Source organism: Micropterus salmoides, unplaced genomic scaffold (genome assembly GCF_014851395.1).
Source record: "Micropterus salmoides isolate LMB-PRFRI ecotype aquatic unplaced genomic scaffold, ASM1485139v1 Ms_hic_scaffold_20, whole genome shotgun sequence".
Taxonomy (NCBI): domain Eukaryota; kingdom Metazoa; phylum Chordata; class Actinopteri; order Centrarchiformes; family Centrarchidae; genus Micropterus; species Micropterus salmoides.
The window spans coordinates 11972611-11989954 of NW_024041151.1; the positions used below are offsets into that span (position 1 = coordinate 11972611).

At 39.5% G+C, this 17344-nt stretch overlaps 1 protein-coding gene across 2 annotated transcripts; it reads left to right on the top strand.

The window, feature by feature from the left end:
* Positions 1-2827: 2827 nt before the first annotated feature.
* Positions 2828-17338, top strand: LOC119914432 (phospholipid phosphatase 1-like). 2 transcript variants are annotated; one of them, XM_038733729.1, is made up of 6 exons: positions 2828-3304; positions 6462-6616; positions 9857-10137; positions 14810-14867; positions 15981-16157; positions 16730-17338. In XM_038733729.1, the coding sequence occupies exons 1-6, from the start codon at positions 3247-3249 to the stop codon at positions 16835-16837; spliced, it is 837 nt and encodes a 278-aa protein (XP_038589657.1). In that variant the 5' UTR covers positions 2828-3246; the 3' UTR covers positions 16838-17338. The 2 variants fall into 2 exon arrangements, with proteins under 2 accessions (XP_038589657.1, XP_038589658.1); XM_038733730.1 differs by lacking the exon at positions 6462-6616 and adding an exon at positions 8189-8340.
* The last annotated feature ends 6 nt before the right edge of the window (positions 17339-17344 follow it).

Sequence of the window (17344 nt, forward strand, 5' to 3'; positions counted from 1 at the left end):
TTAGTACAGGAGCATCTCAAATCTAAAAAAATATTTAATATAGTGGACAAGTTAATTGTGAGCACCAGAACCAGACTGAGAGATTAAAGAAACTTTTGCAGGTGTTTTCAGTTAATTAGCTGATAAGAGCTCTTCTCAGGTCGACATTTCTGTATAATAAATAATTTATTCTGAAATTCTAATAAATTTTGGGATACTAGAATTTTGATTCTATGAGCTGTAAGCCCTAACCATCAATCATCAAGATTAAAATGAAAAAAGGCTTGAAATATTTATAAGATTATATTTTTTAATTAAATATTGGAAGAAAATGTTTTTCCACGATTTTAAATAATTTTCCAGTAGATGCACCTATAGGCTACTTGGTATATTTGTCATCAAGAGGAAATGTCTTCTTACTTTTTCTCATTCACTCATCTCTTTCTAATCTTTATCACTATATTTCAATTATTCTTTCTTCTTATCTAATGTGCTGAGATCAGCTGTAAAAAGCCCTGAGATGATCATTTGATACAAGCTCCGACACAATGTATTGAAACTATGCGAATAAGCAGAAAATCTCTAATAGCGAGATAATATCACCTAATAACAATAAACTAGCCAGCAATACAGTCACTTTACTGAAGTGTTAGTGAACCGCCGACAAGTGTTTCAGGTTTGAGTCCGCAGCTCTGTCTGACGCTGCTTCTCTCTGTGAACGGCCGGTGAGGTTTACCTCTCCGCGTAAAAAACTTTGTCCATAACATCAGCTGGTTAGTTACTAGTTAGTTTTTATATACAGTCCATGGTTAGTTAGCACGCTCGCTCACTGAGGGGCCGCTGGTGAAACAGCACAACAGCCCTTATCACGACGACAAAGAAGAAGAGTTCTGTTTCTTCTTCTTTAGTGTGTATTAGCGGTGGGCAAACCGGCTGAGAGATGCATTACCGCCACTGCGGTAAAAGAGCTGTTGCTACGTTGTTTTGCCGCTCCAGTCAGAAAGACGGAGGGACAATGAAACAATTGAACTTACTTAAAAAACCTAAAAGTTCCGGGGCTTTTGACAAAATATTCGGGGCTTAAGCCCAATTAGCCACCCCCTCTCCGCCTATGGTCTGATGTTTGCTGTATGAGACACTATGATTTCCCGAAAGGACTAATAAATATCTATCACCTATGAACGTGCACAACTGATCCCTTTACCGGGTAATACAATCCACCCTCCATGAAGGTTATAATATTCAGTTTTTTGTTTTAAAGGAGTGCTGATTTAACTTTTTTTTTTTTTCATAATAAAGTGTTTTTTATTTGGTAGCCTATCTTGTTGCCACATTCATTCTAGGGCTGGAAATAAATATTGTATAAATTACTGAAGCTTTGGAGCTATTATTGGTACTCACACAATTTCCAGAATCATTTTAATGTACCTTAACCTCCAAAGCACTAGATGGGGTCAGTGATCTAAAAACAATGTCAGTTGTGATTACTGCTGACCTTTGTTTGTTCTTGAAGTCTACATGCCACAGTAACTTAAACCATGACAGATAATTAAATGTATACATACATAAGTAGTATAGATTGACTGAGGCAATGCATTACATACAGGTTAGTGTATAAACATTATCATGTTATCTAAAAAACGGGGTAAATGTTAAAGTTTATGTTTTCATAGTATATTTCAATTTAGCCCAGTGTTTAGTTGGAGAAATTAGCCTACCTCTGGGGGTTAGTTAACAAGTGGCTTTATGGAATTCCCTGGGTGATACATTTTTACTGTGCAGGTTCATCAAATCAGATGTGAACACTACTGTGGAGTTTCTTGAAAGACCTACTCGAAAAGGAATGTAGCTCTGGTTTAAAAACTGATATCTTACAAGTCCTTTGAAATAAACAAGAGACACAGTTTTGGAGGCTGTTTTTTATTTTTTTTTTATTTTACAACAATAATATGCTGTAGTCTAGTTGTGGAGGAATACATGGCATGAGGTTTACCATAATTTACCACAAAAATGCTGCACAGACTCATTCAGACAAAACTGTCATCCATGCCCCCAAACAAGGGAAACGGCACAGGCTATGTAGATATGGCTAATACTGAGGTGTTGCCCCATTTGCAACAACTCTGTATTACTCTCTAATTTGGTCTGTTTTTAAAATCAATTTGCACCTTGCTATATATTTTGTGACCCCAAATATGCAAATATTGGATTCTCCAAACATTTTACTTTTATTGGCAGACAAAAGACATCTGCCAACTCAAAAAATACGTTTAGGCTACATGAATAGTTTGACATTTTGAATTCACTTTTTGTGCTTTACAGAGAATTGAATGAGAAGATCAATCATAGCCAGTTAGCATAGCTTAGCGCAAAGACTGGAAACTGGGAGAAGCTGCATTTGTCCCACAGTAACAAAATCACTGATTAAAACATTAGCTACTGTATGTTTTCAAACGAGACATAAGTGTAAAAACGACACGACACTGTTACAGAGAGTTATGTGCCTGGCAAACTCACTGACACAAGAAGACTCCAGGAAGTCGCTGCACACGCCATGAAATGAAAAAACAGTTAGTCCAGCACATGTTTTTAAACTTCAGTTTTTGTAGGATTAAACAAAATATATTATGTGTTTATAAGTTGATTAGATTTTACCACAGAGTCAGGCAAACTGTTTCTTTATTCATGATAGTGGTAATTCATCCCTTCTAACGACTTTTATTTTAAGGTTTTGTTAAGGCATAGTCAATAAGAGAGTAAGGCCTCCGACTACTGAGGGCACAAATGAGGTTAAGCTCCTTATTTCCGACATTTCCGCTAGCATTTGAAGGCAGCACCAGGCCCACAACCGCAGCTGCCCACGGAGCTTTCCGGGTTCGTCAAACGGCGTGTTTCACTCATCGGCACTGGACAGGTGTTCGTCTAAATGACCGGTGTTTGAGTTGTTTGTTTTTATTCAACAGCTTTAAAATCACCATGAGAGGCCTGTGGAGTTATCGGCTCTGCTGCAGTTCACCACCCCCCAACAACAACAACAACAACAAGAGCAGAGTCAGCAGAGCGACGCGCATTATTTCTCTTGATATGTGCTTTCCTTAGGAGGGCGTAGACGTTTCAGTGTGGGTTTAAATCCCTTGCTGTTGCGATTTTCTGCTCTCGCACATCGGAAACTAGCAGCGACATCCCAAGGAGGAGCGTCCGTAAGCTACCCCTGGTGTTTATTACAAGAGAGGACGCACCGCGAGTCAGAGACTGACAAGAGCAAACATGTTCGAGGCGAGAGGAATCTCCTTTGTCTTGCTGGACATAGCCTGTCTTATCATAGGTATGTATTTAAATGCCTTTTACTGACTGCGGTGGACTGTTTGTTAGTGCTTTTATTGATATAAGCCGATTTGTGACTTGATATAATCCAACTGTTTGGATATTAAACAGTTTACCATCACGTGAAGGGAGTGGTGAGCAGATTGTAACCCGCAACTGTGCCTTGGTGACAACAGTTTTATTTTAACCTCTAACATTAATGGTAGCACTAACCAAACAATATGTTTCTGTCATTTGCAACATCTGTATGTCTGTGGGTAGGTTGCTACATATGTTTCTGTTAAGAATGACATGCTCTTTGTTTCCATTGTATGCAAATTAGCGATCAGATGCTGACAAACATCTAGGGGCTAAACAAATTATGCTATTTTGTAAGTGCAACAATGTTTAATAATGCATTAGATACACTAACACTACAATCCCCAGCATTATATTCAGTATACTGAAGTACTTGCCTAATTATATAATGTTTCCATAATTAAAGGTTCTATTTTGTGCCTCACTACTGTTTCATTTTCTCATAGTCCAATTCTAAGTCCACATATGTGCCTGATTTCTCATTTAAACCAAACATTTAACAGTTTTCTAATATTAATTCAAGGTATTGCTGAGATACTATCTTATAAATTGGCCTTACTATCTTTCTCTGTTTTTAAACCCACTGACCAGCACCTACATTTTCTGGTTCATGTGACCACACATCTTTCCCTCAAATAGTCTAAAATCACTTCAATGCAGGGTACTTGTACTCATATCAGGTCTGAAACTGTATTCAGATTTAAATATGTGTAAACTACAGTATATCAGTTCATTTTACCAGTCATTATCTTACATAGGGATGCACCGATTTTCACTTTTTCAGTCCTGATACCGATACAAATAGCTGGGCGTAAGTACACTCATAATTGAATTGAATAGATCGACCCCCTTGCCACCAATACCTGATCCAGATATTTGAGTCAGTATCTGCTGATATCACTATCAGATCAGTGCATCCCTAATTTTACATTTAAAACCACTGTGAAAGTTTGGTGACACTTTTGAAATGTCTTAATTTTTCTGTATATTGAATTGAATGTATAATTGTATGAGTAATATATGCCTTTTTATGTTTTTAGTTTTATCACTGGGACTTTATTGCTTTTTCAATCTGATTATGAATGATTGATTACTTTCCATCCTAATTGTAGGGTTAAATTGACAAATTGACTTTGTTTCAGAGATCCCCTCCAGACACGTTTTAAAACATACAAATGCTCTGCTTGGAATAATAATTTGTGTCTAATATGGTTTTTCCACAAAAATGTTCAACTACCTATTTCAAATTCTTAAAATGACATTCACGCTAGTGCTTCCAGAATCTGTGAATATGCAAATACTGTTTGTTTCGTGAGTGCAGGGGGGGTATTAAAATATTGCTAAACCTCTAAGACTACAGACTTATTTTATATTGCACAATGTTGTAAGTGCCTTAAAGCCAAACGTGTGCAGCAAGACACAGCATGACTGTACAGTCAGTGTGCTGTTCTGAGAACTGATGCAGAAGCAAACTTGATTATTCTGCTAATGGCACAGACTATTAAATTATAGAAAAGCATCCAGGCTGAGGCTGTTTCCATGTCATGCACTGCTGTATATTACTAAACATGCGCGTGTAGTGAGGTTTAGCTCGTGAGAATACGACTTGAGAAGTGTGAGAACTGAGATGGTATTAATTTTCTGAAGAGGATAATGTGCAGGGAGAGATGATATTTGTCCTGGTTTGCCGAGACAGCTCATTTAATTTGTTTTTAACAAAATTACTGAGCAGGCTGCTCAGGCTGAGTCTGGATAAAAGGATAAAATGTTACAAAATACTTAACGTGTATTCTAAATACATTAAATTATTCACATTTTTCTTGCAAACTCTCTTAGTCGCACAGTTATAAAAAATGAGAACAAGTTAAGTCCAACACTGAACTCTTGTGACTTGGGGGTCCTGTCGTGTGTGTTTCTGGCATTTCCAGCTGTTGTAGCCAGTCAACTTGGGATGGCACAGCTGACAGTGTCAACAGCTGCAGACATAGCAGACAGAACAGAAATACCAGACAGAATTAAAAAGTAGTTCATAGGTAGTTTGTGGGTGAAAGTATATCTTGCGTATTCTGCCATTTTGCGGCTTGTTACTATGCATTACAGCTCAATAATGGTCCCTCATTTTCTATTCGAATGGACGAACAACTGTGTCTTCTCCCCACTATACAATGGGCTAAACAGGCCAAACAACCAGAGAAATGACAGCGGCATTTCATTCACACTTTGAACTGTCAAAACCTATTAGCATAATCAGTCGTCTTTATGCTATTCTCTATAGGGAGCGCTTAGCTATGTCCACAGCTCCTTTCACACCAATGTGAGTCAGTGCTCCAACTAAAAAAAATCTTCTCAATGCCCTCTGCTGGAAAAACTGCCCAAAGATAACAGAATTTGTTGTTGTGATGAAGTCACTGCTGTTGAGTGTGCAATGAACAGTGTTGAGCTCAGTAATTCAGTGTTCAGGGGCTCACTGTCAAAGGATATGTCTGGTAATATATTCTGTTTTTCTGATTGTGAACAAATTTCATGAAAAGCAAACAAAACTAACAATGATTTGATGCTAATAGCAAGTATTGTCTATGTAGCTTATTCTTTACGTACCATGAGCTTCATTGTTGTCTGAAAGCTATTAAAAAAAACAAGAATGAGCCACACTGGATGTTCAGGCCAAATTCAATGCTGAAGATGGTGCCAAATAAATGCACAATTTTCTCCCGTTTGATAGATATATACAAAATTGTGAGATCTGTTTCTAAGGATTAAATTCTTCAGCAGCAACATATCTGCTTGGGTTTGAGTGTAACGTCTTGATAAGCATTGTTGGTTTTGGTCTTTTCATTGAATTTAATGACAATGTGAAAAGAAAGAATAAAGCCAGTTTATTCTTCCTTTAACTAGACTGCTAGAAAGGTTGGGATCTCTCATTTCTGTCACAAAGATTTAATTTGGCACGTGTTCATTCACTTCTGTCTGAAAGATGACAGATTTGAAGACCTCAACACTTTGTTTTGGCGCCCTTACTTTCTTTTCCATGCTTTGTTTTTCCCCCTTTGACCTCTTCCTCCCGATCTCTCTGTCAACAGGAGGCCTGCCTCTGGCAGCCTTTAACCTGGGTAAGATCCACCCCTTTCAGAGGGGCTTTTTCTGTAACGACGACAGCATCATGTACCCTTTCCACAAGAGTACAATCACCTCCACAGTGCTCTACACTGTGGGCTTCGCGCTGCCCATTAGCTGCGTAAGTAGGAGCCACTCAAGGCAGGTTCAACAGGTAACGCACGACCTGTCCCATGGCAAATATGTTGACTTGTCAACCGAAGGAGTAACTTATAACTTAAATGCATTCCAAGGTGTGGCATGGCCGTGGCTCTGGTATGATGGTTTACTGGCACACCTACATGGAAAGCATTTGTGCTTTTCCTGCGACGGCAAGTCAAACTGTCTGCTGTGACAAAAGGTCTGTTGGGACCAACACGTTTCCAGTGCGTAATGTAGGATATATATTCAAAATGGCTAGCTATACAGATTATGATTTCAGTTGTTCAGTAGCTGTTGTATTAGCACCGCTACATCTTATTGAAATCCGATATGCACAATATATTTTATGTAGTTCTGATGCTGTTTCTTACCTCAGTGTGAGGCTTTTGACATGTTCAACAACATCAGCTCTTACAGTAAAAGGCAAAGGAGGATGTCCACTTAAAACAATTAATATAAAATAAATCGGCCTGAGTAAATGTTGAAACCTGTTACACACACACATGTACACACAAACACAAAAAACAGTCCTATAGCATATTTCTTTTACCAAAATCTCAGCTACAGCAGAATTTGTAGTCACCTTAAAGGTCAAAGTTTAGTTTCCAAACATCTTGATTATTTTTAATTGAAACAGTTCATCAAAAGAACCACTAATTAATTTAGCCATGGCTTACACATATAATCAAATATGGATTATATGACGTAATGTCAGCCTGGCTTTTTTAGGCTTTTGATTTAATCATTTGGTTTTTAGCGTCAGTCTATTGGATGAACTTCTATAACTGTTGTTAATTAGTGCAACAGACATGCAGGCTGCGTGCTGCGTCGCTCTGTTCCTTAAATAGCTGGAATGCTTTTCTGGAACAGAGCAATTGTTTTTTTGGAGATCGACAGGCAAGACAGGGCTTCTGGTGTGTGTGTGTGTGTGTGTGTGTGTGTGTGTGTGTGTGTGTGTGAGTGATTTATCTTTTCCTTCATCGTGTGTGATTATAATCCCAATCTGTTAATTATGGTCTTAAATGTTATTGTTTAAGTTTTAACAACTCACTTCATTGTTCACTGTGTGCCAAAGGAAGGTGAGAATATGTGGGAAGTTATTAGGGAGAAGTGAAGTGTGTCGGTTTGCCAAAAAGAAAAGAGGAGTGTGAGGTGTGTTTCGGTCACGCAAGGGCTCCGTGAGAGCGCTATTTCTTCTCTTTGTGAGTGAGAATTTAACAATGGGAACTAAAGCCACTCAAGAAACACAATGATAAAACACATGCTCTAATGTTTGACTTTTCTGTATTAACATCCACTCCTCATCAGCATTTAACTCTCTGATGCCTTGCGTACACTTTAACCATTAAAATTTGCATGCTGATGTTCCTGAAAGTTGCTGAGGACGCCAGTCGCTGCCATGAGAGGATGCAACATGTGGTGTGGCCCTCTCACACTGCTTTGCATTGGCACACAGTGTTGCATCATGGATAGGGGATCGAGGCCCAGTGACATGATTTTGTAACCTGTATTTTTTTCCCCCTTGTTTTCTCTCTCATTGCCTCTCTGCTAGCTGGACTCCCATTTGTAATACTCAATCTGAAACACACCCCTTTCCGCCGAGGCTTTTTCTGTAATGATGATTCAATCAAGTACCCCCATAAAGAAGACACCATTACCTATGAGTTGTTAGGAGGTGTTATGATTCCCGTCACAATCCTCACTGTAAGTGGCATCTGTTTTGTTTTCTGCTAACGTGTCTCTTTTATACTTGCATCCTTTACGTACTGCTTAACTTGATCCACTCCTAACTTCTCTTTCTATCTCTTTTCTTTGAATCCATGGTTGCTGCTAAACACATTATTATGTATAATGTGTTAATGTTTTAATTGCTTGCATAAGCCACCACTTCCATTAACTAAGTTTGTTTGCTAACTACATGCTGTCGAAAAAGTTTGTAGTTTTCAAAACTCTGTAACATTTGAAACAGAAAGGTGACCAGTGTGGCTGACTTTTATTTTGAAACTTACCAGCTATGAATACGTCTCCAGCGGAGAGACTCCGTATATAAACAGTGAAAATATCTTTATCGTTTTTTTTTTTTTTTTACTTTAGAAAAAGTTTCGATGCTTCAGGTTTCATCTTCAAAAAGAATTAAAACACCACAGTAAGAATAGACACTTATGCTTAATCAAGACCTAATCTTTTGTGACCCGTCAAGAGTAGCTCTTATTTCACCTATTGAAAGCTTTTACAGATACAGGTAGCAGAGCGGTAGCAATAAAGGCCCATCAGCAGCCTTTTGTGAGACAAGTGTAAGCCCTGTTACAACATTGTCTTGCACCTCAACCACAACATTTAAACAAGAGGACTTCATGATTCATTCCTCCGACGTATACAGGATGAACACATACAAGCTCAGATATGCAAAAAATTTTTACTATTGGATCTATTAAGGAGGATTTATTTTCAACTTTTAGATCAAACTAAATTATATATGTTTATTATTTTAAGTGGACATCATCCTTTGGCCATGATACTTTGAACCATGTGTGTTATCTCAGAATGGATCAGTAGTAGAAACACTGCCAATTCTGTCAAAACAGCATCTATAATGTTATGGAGAGTGTACTTAGTTAGACATTTTGGAAAAATAAGCTTATTCACTTTCTTGCTGTGAACTTGATTAAATACATTAAATATGAAGCTACAGCCGGGAGATGGTTGGCTTAGCGTAAAGACTGGAAGCAGGTGGAAACGGCCAGCCTGGCTCTATATCTAGTTTGTTTAATTCGTTAAAAAGCTAAAATGGTGTGGGTTGGCAGATTTTGTTACCCTCCAACAGATCCATTCTTGCGGTTTCCCCCCAGTTTTCAATTTTTATGCTATGCTAAGATAACTGGCGCTGGTGGTAGTTCCTATTTAGCATACTGACAAAGCAGCTGTGTCGATCTTTGCATCTAATTCATGGCAAGAATGTGTGTGTATATCCACCAAAAGTCAAACTATTCCTTTAAATGCTGTTTCACAAACGGAGAGCTTTTTGTGAAATTAGTGTAATAGGCAGAGTTTTTTAACCAAACCCATTATTTAGATCCAGTATTTTAGGGTTTATTGCTGACTCTGATGTTATAGATTTCATTCAGTTGCACCTTTAATTTTCATTTGGGGTCTTGTATTTCTGTATACACCTCTAACTCTATCCTTTCCTCCCCCGTCATCCTTCCCCTCCCCCTTACAGATGATCATTGGCGAGTGCCTTTTAGTTCATCTAAAGCGCATCAAATCCAAGTCCTCGTTCGGCAGCTACATTGCCTGTGTTTACAAAGCCATCGGTACCTTCCTTTTCGGCGCTGCCATGAGCCAGTCTCTGACCGACATTGCCAAGTATTCTATTGGCCGGCTCAGACCACACTTCCTGGATGTGTGCAAACCTGATTGGACACGTATCAACTGTTCATCAGGGGCTTATATTGAAGACTTCCCCTGCACTGGAGACCCGACGAGTGTCACTGAGGGCAGGTAGGTTTTGTTATAGCTCCAAACTTGTTTCTTTTATAGCATTCAGAAATGGATGGATGAATAACTGGAAGGATGGATAACAATTTTTTAGCAAACGCTTGCTGCTTCCAGCTGTGAAGATTCATATTTGATTGTAAACAGAATATTTTGGGAGTTTTGAACTGTTTGTAAAATAAAACAAGCTATTAAAATAGATTACTTTAGGCTGTGGGAAAAGTTCGAGTTTTATTTTCAAAATGTAGAATGACAAAATACACAAACACTCACAAACCTGGCATGAAAGGTGTTATATTAATTTCTGAGAGGATATGTGATATATTTGAGTGAGAAGCAGCTTTTCACTTCCAAAAACGATCTAGCTATGAGAGGATGGGAACTTCCACACCACCGCTATGCACTTTCTGGCAATGCACAAAGCCATTTCTAAAAACCGCTTAAAAGGTTCTTGAATGTGCATTAATGGTTGTACAATTCCCCAATAAGCAAATTTGCGGATCTAATGTGAAGGTAAATCCTCTAAGTTATGTCATAATGTCACAGAAGTCGTGCCAATATTAAGTTTTGTACACAACCAGGTGCAATGCAAAAACAAGCCCTCCTCTAAGCCACATTTAAAACACACATTTGATATCTCAGGTTTGTATTTATGCAATCTCTGTGGTGTGTAAATTAGTGAAGAAAGTTATAATGGATCAATCTGTGTCCAGCAACAACAACCGAACAACAAATCGAGCACGGAATCGTCCGATTACTCGACGATATAATACTGATTAATTGCAGCCCTTTGTGAAAGAATGAATAAAGTGGTTCATGATTTCAGATGTTTTGCTGTTGAAATGGCTCCACACTAAACTTGCAGCACTCTTATGTTCTTGTTTTCTTGCTCAACAGATTAACAAATTCTGACAGAAAAAGCCCTCAAACGTCTGCACTCTGTTTTGTAATATGCTCGTGGTGTTGGTACAAAGAGCAAAGGTTAAACATGTCTCTAAACAACCTATGAATGATTGTCTAATTCATAATGGTGATAAAACCATTATGCCATGCCCCTGTGAACATTTAGTTTCTAATAAATATCTGCACACAGGTGACATGCAGACAGTGTTTTTGGCAAGATGCAGTTTGAACCACTTGCAGCACACGAAACCAGAGACACGGAGAGATTGAGAAATAGCAGGAATGTAAAGCTTGTTATGATTTAGCTCTATCCCTTATCAGCGCAGAGCAGCAGGAAGTATAGAGGGAGGAGAGGATATCCACTTCTCATTCTGGTGTAGGCACGAGCAGCAAGACCTACGGTAATAATAGAAGCAGAGGCCTAAATAGTGACAAAAAGCTGTGCCCAGTGTTACCAGTGTGGATTTATTATGCGCTATGAGGGACATCTACTTTAGTCTCTTCTGTTCAACTTTACTTAAATGTAAAGTAGGTCATTCTGCTTATAGTTTGAGTGTTTGTTGTTTCCCTGAGCTGCATCCTTTGAGTAAGAGCTAGAGTGGAAATATGCCCACCCACTACCTCTCTGTCCTCTGGGTTATCTACCGTACAATTTCCAGTGTGTGGTGTACAATGTTTCTGGGAGCTTCATTACTACTCTGCAGTTTATCTTATAATGTAGCATAATGAAGGAAACATTAACAGCAGGATAAGAGGATAAGGCAGATATCAGGGGTTTTTAAGATTAATGTCAGGACACATTATACAGTGGGTACGGAAAGTATTCAGACCCCTTTAAATTTTTCACTCTTTGTTTCATTGCAGCCATTTTCCAAAAATCAAAAAAGTTCATTTTATTTCTCAGTAATGTACACTCAGCACCCCATCTTGACAGAAAAAAAAGAAATGTAGAAATTTTTGCAAATTTATTAACAAAGAAAACTGAAATATCACATGGTCATAAGTATTCAGACCCTTTGCCGTGACACTCATATTTAACTCAGGTGCTGTCTATTTCTTCTGATCATCCTTGAGATGGTTCTACACCTTCATTTGAGTCCAGCTGTGTTTGATTATACTGATTGGACTTGATTAGGAAAGCCACACACCTGTCTATATAAGACCTTACAGCTCACAGTGCATGTCAGAGCAAATGAGAATCATGAGGTCAAAGGAACTGCCTGAAGAGCTCAAGACAGAATTGTGGCAAGGCACAGATCTGGCCAAGGTTACAAAAAAATTTCTGCTGCACTTAAGGTTCCTAAGAGCACAGTGGCCTCCATAATCCTCAAATGGAAGACGTTTGGGACGACCAGAACCCTTCCTAGAGCTGGCCGTCCGGCCAAACTGAGCTATCGGGGGAGAAGAGCCTTGGTGAGAGAGGTAAAGAAGAACCCAAAGGTCACTGTGGCTGAGCTCCAGAGATGCAGTCGGGAGATGGGAGAAAGTTGTAGTAAGTCAACCATCACTGCAGCAATCCACCAGTCGGGGCTTTATGGCAGAGTGGCCCGACGGAAGCCTCTCCTCAGTGCAAGACACATGAAAGCCCGCATGGAGTTTGCTAAAAAACACCTGAAGGACTCCAAGATGGTGATAAATAAGATCCTCTGGTCTGATGAGACCAAGATAGAACTTTTTGGCCTTAATTCTAAGCGGTATGTGTGGAGAAAACCAGGCACTGCTCATCACCTGTCCAATACAGTCTCAACAGTGAAGCATGGTGGTGGCAGCATCATGCTGTGGGGTGTTTTTCAGCTGCAGGGACAGGACGACTGGTTGCAATCGAGGGAAAGATGAATGCGGCCAAGTACAGGGATATCCTGGACAAAAACCTTTTCCAGAGTGCTCTGGACCTCAGACTGGGCCGAAGGTTTACCTTCCAACAAGACAATGACCCTAAGCGCACCGCTAAAATAACGAAGGAGTGGCTTCACAACAACTCCGTGGCTGTTCTTGAATGGCCCAGCCAGAGCCCTGACTTAAACCCAATTGAGCATCTCTGGAGAGACCTGAAAATGGCTGTCCACCAACGTTTACCATCCAACCTGTCAGAACTGGAGAGGATCTGCAAGGAGGAATGGCAGAGGATACCCAAATCCAGATGTGAAAAACTTGTTGCATCTTTCCCAAAACGACTCATGGCTGTATTAGATCAAAAGGGTGCTTCTACTAAATACTGAGCAAAGGGTCTGAATACTTATGACCATGTGATATTTCAGTTTTACTTTTTTAATAAATTAGCAAAAATTTCTACATTTCTGTTTTTTTCTGTCAAGATGGGGTGCTGAGTGTACATTACTGAGAAATAAAATGAACTTTTTTGATTTTTGGAAAATGGCTGCAATGAAACAAAGAGTGAAAAATTTAAAGGGGTCTGAATACTTTCCGTACCCACTGTATTTCCAGCTCCCATGTGTGTGTTTGCGATGACCTGCTAATAAGTGCAGCAGGAGAGGAGAGAGCAGTAGCCTGCGCAGGATCATTTTACTGTAATATGATTCCTCATTGGCTTAGTCTCACTTCTCTATGAGATTCAAGGGCCTACTGTGAGCGGCATGTATGTTTGTTTGCATTTAAGAAGATGGCCAAGTTATTCAAAGGTTGTGTGCGTAATAAAAAAATATTACTTCTCTTGTAAGATACACATTTGTAATCCAGATGGATTCTATTAATGTACAATGAGTTGAGGCCTCACAGGGTGCGACCAACCTGCAATTTGAATGTGATGCCACAGAGGTTTTTATTGCAGTTGCCAGTTGGGCTTTGTTACCAAGGCGTGTTTGAGTCTGGATTGTCCTCTGCCAAAAATTAAAAATAATTTTTTTTTTGGTCACAAAGACCAGAAAGGCACTAAACAGAGAGTACAGAACATTTACATTTACACAGTCGCTTTAAAAAGAACAAAGTTTTAAATACATCAAACTTACAACGTGATCTGTCAAGCCATGTTATATGGGTCATGCACTGGTAAGTTGTGAAGCAGCTTGCTGCTTTGTGCAGCTGTGTACATAAATCACTGCATCATCAGCATATAGCTGGATCTCTACATCACGACAAACCTAAGGCAAGTCATTAACATAAAGGTTGAACTACAGTGCAGCCAATCTATAAAATCTTGTAGAACACCTGCATTAATTTTATAATCAGTTGACTTTTATGTGAAATATGAAAGATGATAGACTTTATTTGTCTGTACAGCTGGTTTACTGTTGTATAACTTTGCTGAGTAAAAACCCAGAACCCATATTTTTTCATCAATCCATATTTGAGATTGAAGTCATTTCTAGTGCTTAACCTGCAAAGTTATCTGGATAACTCAATAGCAGCAGGTCTTGGTTCACACTGCTGTCCAGACTCTGAAATACACATCTTATTCTACACCGTGAAGCACCCGACCTTTCATCAAGTGTCAGAGTGGAAAAGCACACCAAATAAGCAGGTGTACATTATTAGACTGTGTGTGTGTGTGTGTGTGTGTGTATCCATGGCTGCTGCTGTAGACATGGTCCATACAACAGTATAAAAACATAGCACTGTTATTATAAACAGGAAGTAACTAAGGCGGGGAGGAAGGACTGGAGGGTCTGGTGTCCACCACACCCCTCTACATCAGTCTCAATCCCTAAATGAGGGTGTGCCAGGATGCGGTGGTGTGTGGGTTTGTGTGTCTGACAAATGGATGTAATGATGTTTCTTTTCATGTGTGTTGATCTGGGCTTTTGTCTTTCCGTTGCAGGCTTTCCTTCTATTCCGGCCATTCCTCTTTTTCCATGTACTGCATGCTGTTCCTGGCTGTAAGTACCTATATCAGTTACATATTGATCTGCAATCACGTGGATCAGTGTTTACTGGAACACTGTGCTCAAAGCAGGGTTCGTACAAAGTTTGGAAACTGCTTAATTTTCAACATCATCCGGTGTTTATCAAAGTCTGGAAATCTTTTGTTTAGGTATTTCCCAAAATATCAAACTATTGCTTTAAATACAATGCAGCCAATTGCATGTTAGCGTAGCATAAAGACTCAAAACAGGGGAAACAGCTAGCCTGTGCTGTCCAAAAAACACCTACAAACACTTAAAGCTCACTAATTATGACGTGTTTCTCATTTTCTCATATTGTGTTATTACCTTAGGACAGAACCCGGCTAGCTGTTTCTCCCTGTTTACAGTCTTTATGCTAAGCTAACAGTCTTGTGGCTGTGGCTTCATATTATCAGACGAAAGTGGTATGGATCTTCTCATCTAACTCTTGGAAAAGAGTGAATAAGCACATTTCTGAAAGGTTATTCCAGGTTATCATCAGTAGCAGTGTTGTGCACAGAGAAATGCAGCATCTCTAGTTCTTATTTTACTGCCCAGCCCTGATCCACTTTATGAGCTGCTGATTCATTGAGCACCAGCAGATATAAATAGACAAAGGGAAAGAAGTGCGTCAGGGGTCAGGATGAAGCAGCTAAACTTGTTTGTCCTTGAATGAAACGAAAAACAATAGAACTGTTTTTAATACACAGTTAAGTTGTCTGGTTTGTGCCACAACAGACATCATGCCCCAGCGGTGGTGTGATATTTAATTATCAGATTAGATTTTGGATACTGTTCTAGAGAATAAACAGCCTACTATATGTTGTACTGTTCCTTCTATCAGTGAAACGTGGCCTGCAGGAGAGTTTCTCACCTTTTAAAAGACAAAAGAGGAAATAAATAGTAGAGCTGATAACTTGGTGACATAAAGAGGATTTTTGTTTAATTCAGGAACATTTTATAATCCTTCCCTGCATGATAGGTTTGTCTCTACTGTGGTAATGGAAGAGTCATCTACAAATCACTGCTGCTCAATTTCCTGCCACCCTTCCAGGAATGTTGCCCACAGTAGCTGTGTATTTTAAAAGCATGCCTCGTCTTTCTCAGCTGTACCTGCAGGCTCGACTCCAGGCTGAATGGGCGAGGCTACTGAGACCGACAATCCAGTTTTTCCTGATTGCTGCCTCAGTCTTCACAGGATTGTCCAGGGTGTCCGATTATAAACATCACTGGAGTGATGTGCTGACTGGACTCCTGCAGGGTGCCCTCATGGCAATCCTGGTGGTAAGTGATGTGTCTTAATCTTACTTTACCTTTAAAAGGAAAAGTTACACTAATTTTCTTTATTTTTGGGCATTTTCAGCCTTAATTTCATAGTTATAGTGGAGACAGAAATAGGGAGAGCAATTTGAGCATTCCATTTTTTGGATAAATGATACAATTAAACGACAATCAGGAGATGTTTAGCTTAGCATGAAGACTAGAAGCAGCGGTAAACAGCTTAGGTCTGGTCTGCTAGCAGGTATCTCTAAAGCTCAGTAACTAACGTGTATCTCATTTGTGTAATGCAGATAAATGAAATGTATAAAATGATTATCTGTGGTTTTACAAGGTGTTCCTTTTCTTAAAATGAGTTAATCCAGGAGCGACAGAGGTGCTGGTAGACAGATTTTTTTACCTTTAGTCAGAGCTAGGCTAGCTATTCTCCTGTCTTCAGCATATTTTGCAAAGTGGCAAACAATTCCTCAAAGTGGTTACTTGGTTCATCGCCCTTGAGTAATGTTAGTAGCACAGAAACAAATAATTAAGCCCCATTCCTATGTATGCCTTTTTTAAATTCTCTCCCTATCTTGCAGGTCTTCTTTGTGTCTGACTTTTTCAAGCCACACAAAGAGTCCCATAAAGAAGAGGACATCCCGCACACTACCCTGCAGGAGACCCCAACAAATGGAAACCCACTTTGAGAGTCCCAATTAAGCTAATCAACAGGTGGAGGATGATACCTCTGCTCTGTCCCAAATGCACACCCTCCAGGATCCCAGCTCTCTAGCCTTTCATCTCATGCCAATTCCCAATCGACACCCTGCATGGATTTACACTGTACTTGATTTTACTTCAAGGAAGAAAGTGGATGACATGTGCATCACCCAGAAGTAACCTTTGGAAGCTACACCTCAGGACTGTTCAGATTTTAAAACTTTATAATTTTAGGTAATTTGCTGTCTTGTCCACCAATTCTCCACCTGGAAGGAAAGTGTTGAGACTACCTGTCCAAGCCTCATAGGTTAGGGGCTAGAGATTCTGTAAGGACAGGAGCCATTAAGCATGTATCTACTGAGCTGGTGGGAAGACTTAACTGCAGGCACCCACTCAAGGGTCTGACCACTGCTGAGAGAGAGAGGAGGGTTGGAAACCTGTGAATGTAACCTCGCTTTGTGCTTTTTCCTGACCTGGAGTCAGTCTGTTCAAGG

Bases quoted from the DNA above. Each gene is read 5' to 3' on its own strand.
- LOC119914432 (XM_038733729.1), top strand. From the start codon at position 3,247: ATGTTCGAGGCGAGAGGAATCTCCTTTGTCTTGCTGGACATAGCCTGT. The intron at 3,305-6,461 runs GTATGTATTTAA...CTCTGTCAACAG, and splicing joins CATAGCCTGTCTTATCATAG to GAGGCCTGCCTCTGGCAGCC. The intron at 14,868-15,980 runs GTAAGTACCTAT...CGTCTTTCTCAG, and splicing joins ACTGCATGCTGTTCCTGGCT to CTGTACCTGCAGGCTCGACT.